At 35.6% G+C, this 19,649-nt stretch overlaps 1 protein-coding gene across 3 annotated transcripts in view; it reads left to right on the forward strand.

Moving 5' to 3' along the window:
* Window positions 1–19,649, forward strand: part of LOC124787937 (disintegrin and metalloproteinase domain-containing protein 11) — a 1,045,780-nt gene that overhangs the window by 949,314 nt on the left and 76,817 nt on the right. For 2 of the 3 annotated variants that reach the window (XM_047254929.1, XM_047254930.1), the window contains exons 21-23: window positions 2,176–2,250; window positions 4,243–4,313; window positions 10,659–11,030. In XM_047254929.1, the coding sequence (XP_047110885.1) occupies window positions 2,176–2,250; window positions 4,243–4,313; window positions 10,659–11,030 (518 nt within the window). The remainder of the gene's footprint in view (window positions 1–2,175; window positions 2,251–4,242; window positions 4,314–10,658; window positions 11,031–19,649) is intronic. The other variant, XM_047254931.1, reaches the window with a different exon arrangement.

The raw sequence follows: 19,649 nt of genomic DNA on the forward strand, positions 1-19,649 counted from the left end.
CTGATCACTGTTGATGGCAGACAAGAACAACTTAGAATCAGTGGAGCTTTGGCTATAGGAAAGATGAAGAAAGGCCTGTTGGACAGACTAGAAATTGAATGACATAGTTTTAAAAGAAATAAATGAGGAAATTAATCTCATGACTACCATTCAGAACAACAAAATAAAATTTTGTCATTTATGAAGATGTAAAAGCTTTTTAGTTATTATTTTTGAAATGTGAAACTAGGGTGGAAACAGGAAGATAATGTAAAAGATGTTTTGGAGGCAATGACATGTCAAAACTGCCAAGAAAGGAAGAGAGAACAAAGTAGAGAGGAATGGTTGCATTGCAAAGGCACTGAGTTTTAGAAGATGATTGTAACAACCACTATTTTTTACTTTCATAAACAGGCAGATTGTATTTGTTATCTTGTTGCTGCAAATATCATTTCTTACACTTTCAGTGGAACAAAACTTTAAGAAATGAATGAACAAATGCTGAAGTTGATAAGCTGTATTTCATTTCCTATATCTATATCTCTCCAGCAACAAAGGTCTTTTTCATTATGCTTTGGATTTTCTTACTTGGGTGGTGTCCACAAAATTGAGTTAATACATGGTAATGTTTGATCTATTTAGCCAATCACTACAATCGTTACTTGGAAACAGTTTGAAAGATAACCTTTTTGCCAGCAATGTTAACTACAGGAAATAAATTTTCACATGTGCTAAACACAATACTTATGATGAACAGTTAAGTTACATGAAGCTCCTTGAACATAGTTCTTCATTTGATCCTGGAAAATATTGTACTTCTACAAAATAAAGAAACAAGCTCCACACATTACGTTTGCGATTCTTTAGCATTGAAATTAATGACTTTCAGGTTCCTACATGAACTAATTTATTTTCCATTTTTTACTTCAAATTAAATGAGACTGATTCCAAAAGTTCATGAGTCATTCTCCATCTATTTCATATTTGAGGCGAATGAACTGAATGTAAGGTTTTCTTCACTTCTTTGAATATAATCTGTAGCTTTTGCATTTGTATTAAAAATTGAGGGTTATATGAATAAAAAACACAAAATAACAAAAGAAGAAGGCCGAAAATGAGGCAGTATATATAAATAAAGTGCACAAATGAATCACACATTATCAACTGAAGTGAATATTTGAGTGTGCGCAGGTTAGTAACAGAGACCAACTGAGGTACAGAAGGGCTAAAAATAAAACACAAAGAAGATAATTTGAGCCCAAACCCTTATAGTCATAGAAGATCACCACAAAAAAATATTTTGTACCAAATGGAGTCAGGCACATAAGATAATCAGTATTTCAGATGTCTAATTTTAACATGTTTCTCTTTGAAACAAGAAGTAATTGACAGCCATATCAGTGCCATTATTGTATTAGAACTAATTGTTCAGTACTAGCTGCATAAATAATGCATTATTTGTTGTGTCTAGATCTGACAAACAGTGGGCTCTCTGTTAGTGACACCAGAAATTCACCAGTTGATCTAAATGGGTCAACATAAACAGAAATAAATAAATAAAAGATCTATTGCAATTTTGTAGAGTTGTAATGAAAATTGTTAAAATAAAAACTTTAGAAAACCGTGTTTCTTACAGAATCTGCCATTCATTTTCATTATGTTATACATACGACAAGAGTAGGAAGACTCTTGTTGAGAGAAAGAGTGTTGTAACTATTTAGTACTTACAGACACATAGTCTTCTTGCTTATCTTTTGGAAAAATCATATCAGTAATTTATCAGATAAATCAGTATTATGAAATATAAAATATATCATCATTCTGAATATAAGTGAACTGAGAAACAAAGTTATGTACCAGACTCGGAACTCCAAAGAAATTTCCTTTTGTAGCAGAACCTTGCTGTATGCACCCACTGGGCATCATTTGTGAAAGACTGCAAGATATTATTCACCTATTGAATCTGCAGATACAAACAGTGAATAAGATTGTGCTTTTTCAGAAGGGTTTGAACAGATATTTGGACATAATTATAATCTGCTATGAACTTCTGTTCCTTGTCTGGTACACAATTCTAGTATCATACATTTTGTTGATGAAGTATGTAAATATATTGTAAGAGCACTGGAAAATTAGCATGCTCTGAAACAAAATTGTTCAACATGAAGTGCAGAAACTGTTTTTTTTTTTTGTCAGTCGTGGTGGTGACTCGCAGCGAGTGCTCTTCCGCCCGGTGAATCACATGTCAGCTGGCATCGCATCACGTTTCCAGTTAGTTGCCACATAATTGACCCAGTCTGTAATTTGTGTTATATATGTACTGTAGGGTAAACAATGAAATTTCAGCCACAGTCAAGTGTAACTTGAACAGGACATATTATCTTCAGTTGTGTATACAGTGGTTCCCATCCATAAATGGATCCCTCACGGAAACTTGAACAAAATATTAGCATTGAATAATTGTAGTTCTGAAGCAGAATCATCAGGAAAACAAGTGGTTATTTAAAGGTAGAATTAGGAAAACCAAATGTATCTTTGTTTCAGCAGTAATTAAGATTTACATACTGTATTAAAGTTCAAGCTTGCCTTGTTCCATTTATGTTTGGAGAACATGATCACTGGGCATAATTCATTGTTGTCTCCTCATGTGTAGACTATTTAACATGATAAGTTTTATTCAAATTTAGGAGACTGGAGTTCTTCACATATTCTTGATTGGAAACACTAAGTGGCTGAAATCTCTTTGTTTGCAACACAACTGTAGCCCCTCCCAATGTCAGATCCCAAAACATGCATGCCAGTTCTCCAATAGCTTCCTTAAAGTGTGATAATTGTGTTTAGGTAACAGTTTTCAGTAACCTAGTGCAGTTTATTGTTAATGATCTGTTTAAAGTATTGCTTCATGATTTTTATTGTTGCAACTAAGTTCTTGTGTTAGTAGAAGTTAAAGTATTTTAAAAGTAATAAATATTGTTTTTTGTGTTTTTTTTCTTTTTTTGTGCCTGTATTGAAGCAATGTGGTATATTTGGGTAATTGCAATTGTACTGAAATTGCAAGATCTTTCATTAAACAAGAACTGATTGCCTACCTGTATCCTATCTTTTTAGTTTCAATTCTGTCAGAGAGTTTTCTAAAATTTGTCATAATTGTTGGGGTCGTGCTTAGAACATATTCTAACAAAACAGAAGCACTTGGCTACTAAGTGTGTGTGTGTGTGTGTGTGTGTGTGTGGGTTTATTTTGCATGTATATATTAATTAGACAAATTTTAAATATTCATAACATATGAAATATGGTATAAATAATTGAGACAGTGTAAATTTAGTCTTGATATTGAAAACATTCTTGTAAAATATATCTGAGACTAAATATCATTTTTCCTATTTATATTAAATATTTGCAGCAAGCACTTCCTGGAAATTCTTTCATTCATAGACAGAGCGTAATGGAACTGATGCGAATGTTTTAACATTGTGTACATTAAAAAGAAGGTTCTGCATAGAAAATCGTGGGATCAAAATTTCTCCAATAAACTATCAAAAATTCTACAATAAGCTCTTCCCAGCTGCAATGCTATTTTGAGACAATCTCTGCAATGTTAATGATTTCCTTGCTAGCTACTTTTAAAAGCTAAACATTTCTTTCAATTTTGTTTGGTTTCATTACACATTCAAAGCAAAATTTTCTTGTGTTTCCATGATGAGATGCACAGAAAGTGTGAGATGTTTCCATAGAGGACTCATGGAACACTGAAAATGAATGAATGAAATTAAATATTTTTTCATATAATCTGTAAATTATCACACTATATTTTTTGTGTCTAACAATGAAAGTGCTTGCTCTGCCATTGCATGCCATCCAGAAACAATAACAATAATTTTTGAACTGTAAAACTGCAGATATTGGCTACAGCAAGCCATTTTCATACTGCATATTTGTGACAGCTTGAAAATTAACTGTTTATACAGGTATTATTAGGAATTACATTTTTCATATTTCAGTGCAATTTATATTTTATTTATTGACCCCTGTTCTTATAATTATTTCTGTTTGTTGCTTTGAATGACCAGGAAACACAATATAGACTCTTTTGAGAAAATTTGAAACAGTTTTGTGTTCTAACACACAACCCAAAGTAGGAGGTTAAATGTTTTTGTCTTACAACACACAACTAGATGTAGGAATGATTCTGCAGAGGTCACAAAGTTAGGATATCTTCAAACTAGTTCTTTGTGCTCTGTGTCCTTTGCATTGTGTTTACAGAGAACACAAGATGCAGCAGATGAAGCGTATGGGTATGGGATCAGGCAGCGAAGAGGATGCAACCCATTCAGGTAACAGTATTTTCATACGACATTGTACATATACATTCATCTACTTTATGTGAAGCCTTATAATTTAGGTTAGAATGCAAGCCAGATTTGAATTAAAATGTTTTCAGTGTCATTGCCTGACATTGCAGTTTGGTCTCGAATTCTCAGACTGGTTTATTTTATCATCTCTAATAAAAAATGGTAATTCGGTAATTGTGGAAAGAGACATATGCAGATAAGTTGTGCAAAAAAGATACATAATTTGGAAAAGAAATAGTGAGTTACAATGGCATACAAAATTTAAAATTAAAGTCCTGTGTGTGGGGTCTGCAAGTAAGTTCATAGCCAGTGAATTATATGCATGGCACACACATGCCGTATTTTGCTAATTTTTATGTTTCTTACTCCCTAAACATACACATTTAATTGTAGTTCAAGCATTTAAATGACCGGTCTGTTGAAAAAACTAGTTACACAGAGCAAAGTGGAATTGAAAGCAGTGAGGTGAAGTAGCTGGAGATAGAGCTATTTTATAAATAATCATGCATCGTTGTATGCTGACTGGCTGCAAGCTGACGCCAGAAGAGTTGTGGCTGTAGTTAGGCAATGCCTTACTCAGGTAATTATGGTTGGTTTTATTGAAAACGTTATTAATAAATAAAATGCTATTGCCCAATAAGTGAAGTAGCAAAGCCAAGTCTCGTGCTCATTTTTTGATAGAATTAACTAATGAATGTTTCAACCAGTTGTTTTCTTGAATTCTGTTAAACTGAAATGGACCTGCTCAATTTATGGCACTTCGTAGTTAGTGATAAATTCAATATCAACAGAAATTTATTGGAAAGTAGAGAACTGACTGTGCAAGAAGTTGAGAGAGGAAAATATATTTCGATCAAGATATTATGGAGAGTGAGCAATATGACACCAAAAATATGCAAATGCGGCAACAATATTTTCTCACCAAAGTGAGAGGAGCAAAACCAAGTTGCAAGTAACTGCCAAAGGAAGGCTTTTCTTGAAATTTGTATATCAGTTTTGTTTCCTTTTCTTCATATTTTCCATCAAAGTATGAAATTTTAGTCAACCTGTTCTGTTTTGAGTCTGTCTTATTGTATTTTATTTATCTATTTGGTTAATCAGGCATCTAATGACTGCAATAAGCTCTCTCTCTCTCTCTCTCTCTCTCTCTCTCTCTCTCTCTCTGTGTGTGTGTGTATGTGTGTGTGTGTGTGTGTGTGTGTGTCATTTCATTTAAGTAACATGTTTTTCATCAATGCACTGTGTCTGACTTGGCATTCATGTAACCAGTCGTTTGGTTGTCATCTTTGAAAGTTCCAAACATCACTACAGCTGTTCTAAAAATATCTCAGTTTTGTACATCTTCCAGCTGTATAGCCATTTACTTTAGACATTTTTTTCTTGATACACCACAGTATTCTAGTTTTCAGTTTGGAGTCAAAGAAGTTGAAGACGTGTTTTGTTCATTAAGAATCTGTCTTTGTTCTTATGTTGTGTAAAATCAAAGTCTTCATTTGTAATTGTGTCCCTAACATCTGTGCATTTTAGGATATAAGTCTGAAGTAGATCCCATATTTATAATTTGAACCCATTGTGTTGTTTATAATATTTATCTCTGTTCCCTCCAATTCCTTCAGTAGAAATCTCTCAGAGAAGTTTTGATACTCGGTTGCATATTGATACACTTTTAATAATGATTAAGTTCAGCATTTATGGAAAAGCACTTTTTGTTGTAAATGTTTTGTACAGTTTGGAAACTATTTCCATTATTCTGGCTCTACGTTTCAATGCTTTTTTTTTTTTTCATCTCACCCAATGGCTATAACCCATTCACACCAATATTTAAAGCTATTCACATATTTTATTTTTTCACGTCTGGTGTTAAATTGGGTTGTACTGTCCTTGATATATGACCATGTATGGTGTCGGGCTGCAAGAAGTGAGTTCAGTGACAGGGGCACTATGTAAGTAGTGTGGAACAAGTTGGGAATTTGGGATGGACAGAAAGTGTGTTCAGATAGCTGAAGCGGTTAAGGTGACCACTAGTGGAAAGTGGGAAATCAGAGTTTGAGCCCTGTTCTGGCAAAAATTTTGATTTGTCACCATTGAATTCACTTCAATGCCCAATTGCAGCTGACATCACAATTTCTGTTTCATTTCATCACATTAATTTGTTGTTTCACTGCTTCAAAATTTTCTGTTATTATGGCTACATTATCTATAAAAGCTAAACAAATCTATTTCTACACCTTTCTTCTTACTCCAGATTCTTAAAGGTTTAAACATACAGTTGAACAAGAGTGGTGACAGTCCATTTCCCTGCCAAATTCCTGTTGTAATGACAAAGGGTTTGGAGAAAAATCTTTGAAATCTTATTTTAGATTTTGTATTATACAGGGCTTCTCTTATAATCCACAATAGTTTCTCATCAACTACCATATCGGCTAGTATGTTAAGTAACACACTGAAGCTGATGGACTCATATGTCTTTTCAAAGTCCACATTGTCTTACTTTCAGCATATAATATTTTACTAACAGTTTTAGAATCAATAGTTGTCTTCTGTCAACCAGCTTCTCTGCACTCGTCCTTGCTATTCTTCCAGTTTATGTTCCAAGTGGTGTTCTAGTCATTTTACGATGGATTGTGACAGAAACTTGTACATTACTGTGAATAATGAGCTGTTACATCAATTATTCACTTCTGTAATATTTCCTTTTTCATGCAATGATCGAGGCAAACATCCAGTCATATTGTAGTTCTTCTTTCCCTGATGCTTTCCATGGTTTTATGCAAAATAGTTATTGTTTCTTCAGGTGCAAGCTTTCATAGTTCTGCTATTATGGAGTGTTCTCCAGCAGTCTTGTCATTTTCTAGCCTTTGTATTTGTATTTGATTTCATTATGATTTAGAGGAGGAGATGGGTTATTTATATCTCTTGGTTTTTTGGTTCTGATTGGATAAACTGGTTTTTCACATCTAGGAAAAGTATTTGGCAAGGATATTCTTCATTTGACATGTGTAAAAGGGAGGATGATATTGTATCCTTCTGTCCTCTTATTAAAATTTCTGTAATATATTTCTTCTAGAATTATATCTTGTTCAACAATTCCTTTTCATGACTCCACTTCTCACTGCAATTTTGCTTTGCTGTTTATGCTCATTGCAAATGATATATGTCTTCTTTCTGTTTCCAAACAGTTAAACAATCCTTCACTGCTTGTTTTCAGTTATCATTCCACAAAGTATGTTTCATTCTCTTTTTGATCCCAGCTATTTCCTATGCAGCCTCTGTTAAAAGTCTTTTTATATTTCTGAAATGTTTCTCTGCTTGTCAAGCTAGGTATTCTTTTTCTTTTTGTTTCTTAGTGTTGAATCTGGACATAAATGTTGTATTGCTCTTTCTTTTAAGAGATATGGGTCTGAACTGTATTACTGAAATCTAAAGACCAGAATCTATATTTATTCCTATTTTTACTCTGACCTTAATTATTTCTGGAATGTAAGAACACATGATCTATTTCAAGTTCTGCTGTTGCTGTGTGGGGTGATTGTAATGTTGTTTGGTTTTTGGGCAGGTGCATGTACATTAATTGAAAATTATGGCTTTCACATAATTTGTCAAATCTTTTCAAGTCTTTTTTGGTCTTTTTATGAGCTGTGCAGCATCCACCAATATTCCTATACTTCGTTTCATATCTAACTTGTGCATCACAATTGCCCAGTATGATGTTCATGTTATGTTTCAGGATCTTTGCCACACTAGTATCCACTCTTTTCCAGAATTTGTCTGTTTTTTTAAAGTACTGATTTTCATCATTTGTTGGCGCATGGATGTTAATAAAGTATATGTCTTGCTTGTGTAGTATATTATTTGCAAACATAGTTTGTCATTTAAGACTTCATAGTTGAGTCCGCAGCTCGTGGTCGTGCGGTAGTGTTCTCGCTTCCCGCGCCCGGGTTCCCGGGTTCGATTCCCGGCGGGGTCAGGGATTTTCTCTGCCTCGTGATGACTGGCTGTTGTGTGATGTCCTTAGGTTAGTTAGGTTTAAATAGTTCTAGGGGACTGATGATCATAGATGTTAAGTCACCCATAGTGCTCAGAGCCATTTGAACTTCATGGTTGAGACAGACCCAATGATTTTGTCACTAATAGCAAAGGATGTGCCAAGAACTGTACTATGCTTTATCACTCTCTTTTCATCTTTGCTCTTAAAGAGGTGAGATCCATCTGAATCAAAAATTTCTTCATCTGTATAGTAAGTTTCTTCCAGTGCTATTATTATTATTATTATTATTGTTATTGTAGAGAACCCTAGTCAATTGTTTCATCATGCTGGCTTTTATTAATGAGTTTGTGTTTAAAGTTACCAAGAAAGTCATACATTTGGGTTGAAGTCTGTGAGACACTTTGGGATTTCTAAAATACTCCAACTGGCACTTAGCATGATGGCACATCTCCCCCCCCCCCCCCCCCCCCCCCCCCCCCCCCCCAGATCCCAACTAGGATGCTTGCATGACATTTCGATGACGGTGAATTCCTGCAAAGGATTACAGTGTGGGGTATTAATTGGATTTTGTTGTGCCATCAATTATGTATAGCTTGAGTTTTCTTTGGAGTAATTATTCAGTCCTGATATAACCGGCATTGACAGTGCCTGGAGAGCCTTCATTTTGGCATCTATTTTACAGCTTCTTGACAGCAGACCTCCTTCTTTGCACAGGCGTAGGACTGGTAACATTACTACTTTTTTTACTCCTCATATGATATCTTTGGGATCTAGATGCAGTTTTGCTACATGAGAACTCAGTATAACTTTTCAGGAAGGCTGACCAATTCTAATCAGGAAGCAGTGAATTTTAGTTTGACGTTCCTCACTGTTTAAGAAGACAGTTGTATTGGTTGGTGTTGTTAGAAAATCCAGCATATAATATTATGTGGACATGAAGACAGATAATTACTCATCAAATAAAAAAGGCACCGCACAGCAGAAAGGCATAGAAAAATGACGAGGAATAGCTTAGCTTTTAGACAGACACACAAACTGTAAATACCAAGGAACTGTCTGTCATGATGTATTACTGTAGGTTCTTTCTTGACCTTGAATTTCATCCATTCACTGAGACAAATTTCATTAAAATCATTTCACTCTTTCTCAGAGGACAACAACTTTACTACAGTCACATTTTTTGCGCCCCTTTGAAAAATTTTGTGTTGTAGGCATAACTCAAAACAAATGAGTTGTCATCATAAATTTGTGTGCTTGAGAAATATGTTCAGTTAGTAGTGGTAAGTTTAAGGCATTGCCCACCTGCATTCACATACATCTGAATTTGTTTTGTCCACTGCTCAAACTATTTCTGCACGTCATTTTCTGTGAATTTATGTAACATCTCTATCAATTTCCCCTTCCGAGGAGCACAAGAACAAGTCTGTAGTAACTTGTTTGCCCATTACAGCGAGTATATTTATTTTATGGCTACATAATCTACTTGTTTATGGGTTCATACTGATAGCTATAAAAAGAATGAATAACTCTTTAAAACTTACAGACTTTTCCACTAACAAGCATGACTAGATGACAAAATGGGGTCACTTCCCCTTCTACTTCTTTCCTCTATCTTTCCCCAACACCTCCATTCACGTTAACACTAATTACATATAACATACCTTGTAAATTCACTCATTCCACATCATTTCAATAAAAGAATATTCAAGTTATATGAAATATGTAACTAACTAAATGTCTGAATAAACCCACTTTGTGATTAACATACAAGGAAAGCTAAAGCACAGAGAACTGAACTTATGGTTACTCCCTTGGAAAAAAAGTCCTGTAGATACTCCTGAAAGTACTTGTAAGATTTATGATGTTCTTTGTAGTGTTTCTATCACTGTGTAAATGTTTTTTCTTTATTATGCTTGCCACTGTAGTATTTGGTTCTGTTGTATCTGCATTGGTGTTCATACCTGCAGGGCCATATGTTTTCATAATCACTTAAGTTTCAACTACTGTAACAATATTCATTATTGCTTCACAATAAGAAGACAATTATTCTATCTTTATTGCTAAGTTGGAACATGAAACTGTTGTCCTTTACTTCTAAAATTTTTAATTGTAAAGCTCATACAGAGTGGTGGCTACATGTCCAATTTATTCTGAAAAAGTTGGTTTATAGGAGAATCAACACTTTCTGTCCAGTTTCAGTTATGTAGCATTGGAGTCATCTGAACCCTATTACAAGAACTACATAATAGAGTGAAAAACATTAGTTAGATTCTGTTTCATTATTTACAGTGTACATAGAATAACCCTTTATGCAGTTACTAGCATGATGTATTTTTTAGGGGAAGAAGAGACAGTATCATTTATTGATCTGCCATCCAACAATCTCTCAAAACTACCAGAAAAGGGCATACTAAAGAAGTCTGGGCCATACGGTACAGTTATGGGTGATGTGTGCAAAGAGAAGTGGGCTGAGGATTCACAATCTGATAACCAAGAAATATTGTCTCAGTCAGACAATAACCTTGGACCTGATATGATGTCAGGAGGTGGCGGTGCTATCTCGGATGTGGAGCGCACTCTCAAGAGCCTTAATGGCTACCACGAAGACATTTTGGAAGCACTAAGAAATGCAGCAACTCATCGGGGAGCTGCTGCAACACCGTCTGGAAGCAGTAGCATGCTCAGTGAAGAGATTATACGGAAGTCTCTTGGTATGTAAAGCCTTGCAGTTTTCATTATGAACTAAAACTGAAATCGTGCTCTCATTAACCTGTTTAAAACAATAGCATATATGGTAAGTTTGCTTGGATTATCAACTTCCAGGGGAACATTTTTTACAGCCAGAGACTTTACTTTGGGATATAAATATAACAAATGACATGGCAGCAAAGCTCTCTTTCATTTAGTGATTTAACAAGCTATTTTGAGGCTTTGTTCATATTTTAAAAATATTATATAGCAGTAAATTTTATCATTAGAATTAAGTAATAGGATATAAGTAAGAGTCCAATATTTCCAAAATAAAACTCTGTATCTCAGAACCAACTTTTCATACTAGTTACAGTACCATAAATAGTTTGTCTACACTAATCATCATTCTCTCTCTCTCTCTCTCTCTCTCTCTCTCTCTCTCTCTCTCTCTCTCTCTAACTATCTATATAAATAAAAATGTACATGTTTGTTTGTTCAAAATCATATGTCTTCAAAAGTCCTTCACTGATTGCTTTGAAATTTTGACACAACATTGCATTCAAATACAAGTGTGTTTTTACATATGTACTGGAGCACCATGTGGTATACAAACATAAATATCAAGTACATTTGTTCAAAATTTTAAATCTCCAAAAGTTCTTCACTGGTTCCTTTGAAATTTTAAAACAATGTGCATGTGGTTTTATGTATTAATGTAACATATGACTCTCTCATATGTATATGAAAACATGAGTGTATACAAGTCAGTGTTGTGTCAAAATTTTGAAATAATTGGAGAAAAACAATCAGAGATTTAAGATTCTGAACAAAGAACATGAAGTTTTTCTAACAATGTACAGAAGACCCTCGTTACTTCAGAATCGGGTAAACCAAAAGCTCAGTTAACCCATACTAGCTGTTTGGTCCATGCTGAACTAAAGCAAAAAATCAATCGCTCAAACTGCATTTTGGATAATTCGTTCTACAAACTAAAATTTGTTCCCCCATTACATATTCCTTTTCTTATTCTTCATCTAAACTGAATAAGTGTATGTTGCGCTGTGCACTATAGTCTTTTCTATTATGAATTTCACATATTTTTTTCTCAATAATGTTCTGCACTGTAATTTTGAAACAATGTCCTGATTGCTTGCTAGCTGCTCACATTTCACATGCACAACTTAAGATGCAAGGAAGGGCGAAGAGAGAGGTTGGTTAGCAGAACAATCACAGCATGCAACACACAACATTCCAGAGAGCACTCTGTGTTTGGTTGTTTGTGGACAGAGGATGAGTTTTCTTTCCTTTTGCACCATCACTCACAATATGCCACCAATACGGAAATGAACTAATAACAGTCTAACATGAAAACAAAAGCAGCAAATTCTACATATTGTCGACAGTGGGAAGAAGATTAAAATACAGGTTGCAGAACACTATCAGATCCTGCAATGTCTTCTCTCTCATCGATAATAAGTTCAAGACAGAAAATAGAAGCAAGTCTGGCGAGTTGTTCATTTACAAGCACACACATGAGGCCAGCTGAACATGGAGAATTGGAGGATTTGTTGTTTGAATGGTTCCAACGCATGCACTCAACAGAAAATTCCATTGTCTCACTCCATGCTTCAAGGAAAGACTCCCGAAACTACCCAGAAAAATGGGATTTTTGGGTCTGTGTGTTCTGAGGGTTGGAGGTGGCAATTTCAGAAGAGGCATAAAATCAGTGCCGTCAAGGTCTGTGGGGAGGCACATAGAATGAACAAGGAAGATACCAATGATTGCAACAGGAATATCATTCGACACTCTCTTATTTGCATCATCCAAGAGATGTGTTTAATATATATGAAGCCGGTGCTTTCTATAACTTAATGCCTAAAAAACACTACAGGTCAAGGGCAAAAAATGTCGTGGAGAAAAATGCTGAAAGGAAAGAATGATTTAAAAAAAAGAAAAATGTGATGACAAGCATTTGACAATATGTAAACATAATTTCCAGTGAACGCATTATTGTGGCCAAGATAGATACCAAGCCCTCGCCTACTACAGTAGTACAAGTTTATATGCCAACTAGCTCTGCAGATGAAAGAAATTGAAGAACTGTATGATGAAATAAAAGAAATTATTCAGATAGTGAAGGGAGATGAAAACTTAATAGTCATGGGTGACTGAAATTCGGCAGTAGGAAAAGGGAGAGAAGGAAACGTAGTAGGTGAATATGGATTGGGGGTAAGAAATGAAAGAGGAAGCCACCTGGTAGAATTTTGCACAGAGCACAACTTAATCATAGCTAACACTTGGTTCAAGAATCATAAAAGAAGGTTGTATACATGGAAGAAGCCTGGAGATACTAACAGGTTTCAGATAGATTATATAATGGTAAGACAGAGATTTAGGAACCAGGTTTTAAATTGTAAGACATTTCCAGGGGCAGATGTGGACTCTGACCACAATCTATTGGTTATGACCTGTAGATTAAAACTGAAAAAACTGCAAAAAGATGGGAATTTAAGGAGATGGGACCTGGATAAACTGACTAAACCAGAGGTTGTTCAGAGTTTCAGGGAGAGCATAAGGGAAAAATTGACAGGAATGGAGGAAAGAAATACAGTAGAAGAAGAATAGGTAGCTTTGAGGAATGAAATAGTGAAGGCAGCAGAGGATCAAGTCGGTAAAAAGACGAGGGCTAGTAGAAAACCTAAGTAACAGAAGATATATTGAATTTAATTGATGAAAGGAGAAAATATAAAAATGCAGTAAATGAAGCAGGCAAAAAGGAATACAAATGTCTCAAAAATGAGATCGACAGGAAGTGCAAAATGGCTAAGCAGGGATGGCTAGAGGACAAATGTAAGGATGTAGAGGCTTATCTCACTAGGGGTAAGATAGATACTGCCTACAGGAAAATTAAAGAGACCTTCGGAGAAAAGAGAACCACTTGTATGAACATCAAAAGCTCAGATGGAAACCCAGTTCTAAGCAAAGAAGGGAAAGCAGAAAGGTGGAAGGAGTATATAGAGGGTCTATGCAAGGGCGATGTACTTGAGGACAATATTATGGAAATGGAAGAGGATGTAGATGAAGATGAAATGGGAGATATAATACTGCGTGAAGAGTTTGACAAAGCACTGAAAGACCTGAGTCGAAACAAGGCCCCGGAAGTAGACAACATTCCATTAGAATTACTGACAGCCTTGGGAGAGCCAGTCCTGACAAAACTCTACCATCTGGTGAGAAAATTGTATGATACAGGCGAAATACCCTCAGACTTCAAGAAGAATATAATAATTCCAATCCCAAAGAAAACAGGTGTTGACAGATGTGAAAATTACGAAACTATCAGTTTAATAAGTCACGGCTGCAAAATACTAACGCGAATTCTTTAGAGACGAATGGAAAAACTAGTAGAAGCCGACCTCGGGGAAGATCAGTTTGGATTCCGTAGAAATATCGGAACATGTGAGGCAATACTGACCCTACGACTTATCTTAGAAGCTAGATTAAGGAAAGGCAAACGTATGTTGCTAGCATTTGTAGACTTAGAGAAAGCTTTTGACAATGTTGACTGGAATACTCTCTTTCAAATGCTGAAGGTGGCAGGGGTAAAGTACAGGGAGTGAAAGGCTATTTACAATTTTTACAGAAACCAGATGGCAGTTATAAGAATCAAGGGACATGAAAGGGAAGCAGTGGTTGGCAAGGGAGTGAGACAGGGTTGTAGTGTCTCCCCAGTGTTATTCAATCTTTATATTGAGCAAGCAGTGAAGGAAACAAAAGAAAATTTCGGAGTAGGTATTAAAATCCATGGAGAAGAAATAAAAACTTTGAGGTTCGCCGATGACATTGTAATTCTGTCAGAGACAGCAAAGAACTTGGAAGAGCAGTTGAACGGAACGGATAGTGTCTTGAAAGGAGGATATAACATGAACATCAACAAAAGCAGAACGACGATAATGGAATGTAGTCGAATTAAGTCGGGTGATGCTGAGGGAATTAGATTAGGAAATGAGACTCTTAAAGTAGTAAAGGAGTTTTGCTATTTGGGGAGCAAAATAACTGATGATGGTTGAAGTAGAGAGGATATAAAATGTAGACTGGCAATGGCAAGGAAAGCGTTTCTGAAGAAGAGAAATTTGTTAACATCGAGTATAGATTTAAGTGTCAGGAAGTCATTTCTGAAATTATTTGTATAGAGTGTAGCCATGTATGGAAGTGAAACATGGACGATAAATAGTTTGGACAAGAAGAGAATAGAAGCTTTCGAAATGTGGTGCTACAGAAGAATGCTGAAGATTAGATGGGTAGATCACATAACTAACGAGGAGGTATTGAATAGGATTGGGGAGAAGAGAAGTTTGTGGCACAACTTGACTAGAAGAATGGATCGGTTGGTAGGACATGTGTTGAGGCATCAAGGGATCACCAATTTAGTATTGGAGAGCAGCGTAGAGGGTAAAAATTGTTGAGGAAGACCAAGAGGTGAATACACTAAGCAGATTCCGAAGAATGTAGGTACTGGGAGATGAAGAAGCTAGCACAGGATAGAGTAGCATGGGAGAGCTGCATCAGACCAGTCTCAGGACTGAAGACCACAACAACAACAATTTCCAGTTAAACAAATGCCAAAAATGCTGGTATATGTATGCAGTTAAGCTATATTTATTTTTTCTTAGATGTCATCAAAATAGAGCACCCTCATTTGTTGGTACCCATAACAAGAGAAAAAATGAACTCACACTAGTATATTTTTACACAAAACCTGATTAATTCAAACTTTAGTAAACTGAATTAGTTATTTGTTGGTCATTTGAAATCCAGTTAAATGAGGGTCTACTGATACGATGGTCTACTGTATCACACACAGATTTCAAGCTTTCGCAACCCAAGGTTGCTTCATCAGGAAAGAGGGAAGGAGAGGGAAAGACGAAAGGATGTGGGTTTTAAGGGAGAGGGTAAGGAGTCATTCCAATCCCGGGAGCAGAAAGACTTCCCTTGGGGGGAAAAAGGGACAAGTATACACTCACACACACACACACATATCCATCCGCACATATGTATATGTCTCACATATTCAAATGCAAAGTTGCATCAATATCTCAAAGAAATCAGTGATGAACTTCCGGAGATTTACAATTTTGTGCAAACAAACATTTATATCTATATAAATAAAAGAGTAAATGTTCTTGTGTTCAGTATCTTAAATCTCCAAAAGTTTTTCACTGATTGCTTTGGCATTTTGATACAATGTTTTATTCAAATATGTGCATGTTTTTATATGCCTACTGGAATGTCAAATATAATGTATAAATATATATGCAGTAATTATAGAAGAAGTCTATATAAAATTTTAAATATTTGTTCATTCAAAATCTTAAATATCCAAAAGTTCTTCACTGATTACTTCAAAATTTTGAAACAACATTTCATTTAAATACACACATGTTCTTATTATATTTATTTTTAATATATGTAATAGATAAATAAATGTGTAATATATAAAGAGGGAATGTTATTACTAGAATCTTGAAAAGTTCTTGACCAATTTACTTCAGATTTTTACATACACACAGGTTAATATATGTAATATATAAACATACATAAAATATATAATACCCTCACATTGTTAGCAAACAGGAAATCTGTATTTGTGGCTTATCAATTATTGTTAACATACTACTACAGAATCTGAATTTCCAACAACAGTAAACAAAGCTCTAGGTCAGAGAGAAGCGGAAAGAGGAGATGGACATAGAAAGTGGAAAGGAGGAGATGGAAAGGGGGAGGGGAACAGGAAGAGATGGAGATTGGGAGGAGAAGATGGACATAAAAAGGGGGAGGAGCTGATGGAAGGAGAAGAAGACAATGCATATAGAAAGTGGGAATTAGATGATGGAGAGAGGAAGGGAGAGAGATGAAGCAGGAGATGATGCGGAGGGAGGGGGGAGGATATAGATAAAGAAGAAGGGGGGAGGTGATGGACAGAGAGAAGGGGAGGGAGAGGGGGCAGGAGGAGATGGGGAGAGGGGGGAGAAAAGATGGACAGAAATAGAGGGGAAGAGGTGAAGGACAGAGAGAGGGAGAAGAAGGAAGAAATGAACATAGGCAGGGGGGGGGGGGGAGAAGGAGATTAGGACGTACATCTAATTCCCATACATACTAGAAACATGTGCTTTCTCATTTCTTTCTTTTCCATTTAACCAGACTGAACCACAGCAATGCCTGTCCAGGAATAGCTAGTTTTCCATAAACTTCACTACCAAAGAAAACCTTCTATGCTATGAACAAAACAAATGCAAAACATACCTTGCTGTACAGCAGCATATAAAACCATTTCATCATAGTATGCATGAACTGATTCCTAAAATGAGATGTTAATATTTTTTTTTCTTTAACTCAATCACAGATGGTATATATAGCAAGCAGTGACACTTTTGAAAATCTGTGAATAATGATAAAAGCTGCTGCTCATATTGGCACTTTGACAGCCATTTTCTGTTTGCATTAATTCTTGATAGCTACAGAAAATTATTTTTCATTGTAACTGTAGGTGAATATTTTCTTATGATAGTAATTAACATGAAAGACAAGTTCAAAACTCGACATTCAGCACTTGTGTGAAAGGTATGCTGAACACAAAATGTGTCAGTTAGTATCTGAATTGGTCTAAGCTGTTAATTTCCTGTTTTTAACAAATTTTCCTAATAAAAAAAGAAGTATCCTTTGGTCTCACCTCTTGCTCTTCCTGGAGGAAAATAATAATTTCATTTTGGTCAATGACCATGTGCAAGTCCTTCAATTGGATGTTATTTCAGCAACTTGTATGTCTCTAATCTACCCCTGGTAATCAACCAGGGAAAGGAAACATGCAGTTTGACATAGAATCAGAACCAGGTTCCTGGTGACTCCACACAGTATTGAGAGGGTGAAAGCTAAGTTACAGACAGACTTAATACTTCTATGGTCCAACCAGGATTCATCCTGTGCTCTCACGGTTTTTAGGTACGTCCTTTACCACTAGACCACCAGGTCCAACTTTCTGGAGAGCCATACAGTAGAGTTTCAAAGGGAGTATGTAGACAATGACTGATTGAAATAGCGCAAAGGAATACAATACAAGATTAATAGACAGCTTTGAGAGGCAAAACAGAGAAAGCAGCAGAGAAATATTAGAAATTCTTGGATAATAAGGAGCTATTGAATTTAATTGGCAGAAACAGAAAACATAAAAAGGCTGCAAATGGAGCAGGTGAAGGGGAATACAAACATCGAAAAAATGGGCTTGACAGAAAGTGCAAAATGGCTAAGCAGGAATGAGTAGAAGACAAATGCAAGGCATTAAAATGTTGTGTAAATAAGAGAAAGATAGTTGCTGCCTATAGCCAAGTTAGAGACTTTTAGAGAAAAGAGAAGCAGCTTTATGAATATCGAGAACTCAGATGGCTGGTTACTACCAAACAAAAAAGGGAAGCTGAAAGATGGAAGGAATATATGGAAGGTGTGTACAAGCAAACAAACTTGAGAACAGTATTATAGAAGCAGAAGAGGAAATAGATGAAGATAAGATTGAAGACATAATACTATGAGAAGAATTTGAGAGAGCAGTGAAAGATGTGGGTAGAAACAAGGCCCTTACAGTAGATGACTTCCCTTCAGAATTAATGAGATCCCAGGAAGCGTCAGTCATGACAAAATTATGCCATCTGGTGTGCAAGATATATCACATGATTGAAATACCCTCAGACATCAAAGAAGAATGTAATATTTCCAGTTCCAAAAAAGAAAGGTGCTCACAAATGTGAATACTACTGAACCTTCAGTTTAATAAGCCCTGGTTGCAAAATATTGACATCACTTTTTTACAGAAGAACGTAAAAACTGTTGGAAGCTGGCATCGAGGAATATCAGTTTGGATTCCAGAGAAATGTAGGAACATCAGAGGTAATACTGACCCTATGACAATTATGAGAAGATAGGTTGAAAATAGGCAAACAAATATTTATAGCAGTCGTAGATTTACAAAAAGTGTTTGACAGTGATGACTAAAATTTTGAAGCAGGGGTAAAGCACAGGGAATGGGAAGTAATCTACAACATGTACAGAAATCAGAATGCAATTATAAGAGTCGAAGGACATGAAAGGGAAGCCATAGTTGAGAAGGGTGTGAGACAATGGACTGAACCTACCCCTGATGTCATTCTATCTGTACAGGAAATAAAAATTTTTGAAGGGTAATTAAAATGCAGAGACAAAAAATTAAGAACTTTAACATTTTCTGATGACTTAGCAATTCTGTCAGGGACAGAAAAGGACGTGGAGAAATCAGTTGAATGGAATAGATAGTGCCTTCAAAAGAGATTATAAAATGAACATCAACTAAGAGAAAATAAATCAGTCCATTTCTGAGCAAGTGAGACACTAAAAGTAGAAGATGAGTTTTTCAGATAGCAAAATAAAGGGACAAATGACCAAAGCAGAGAAGATATAAACTGCAGACTGGCAATACCAGAGAAAACATTTCTGAAAAAGGTAAGTTTGTTAACACTGAACAGAAATTTAAATGGTTGGAAGCCATGTCTCAAAGTATTTGCCTGGAGTGAAACTGTGTACAGAGGTGAAACATGGATGATAAACAGATCAAG

This window comes from Schistocerca piceifrons, chromosome 3 (genome assembly GCF_021461385.2).
Source record: "Schistocerca piceifrons isolate TAMUIC-IGC-003096 chromosome 3, iqSchPice1.1, whole genome shotgun sequence".
Taxonomy (NCBI): Eukaryota; Metazoa; Arthropoda; class Insecta; order Orthoptera; family Acrididae; genus Schistocerca; species Schistocerca piceifrons.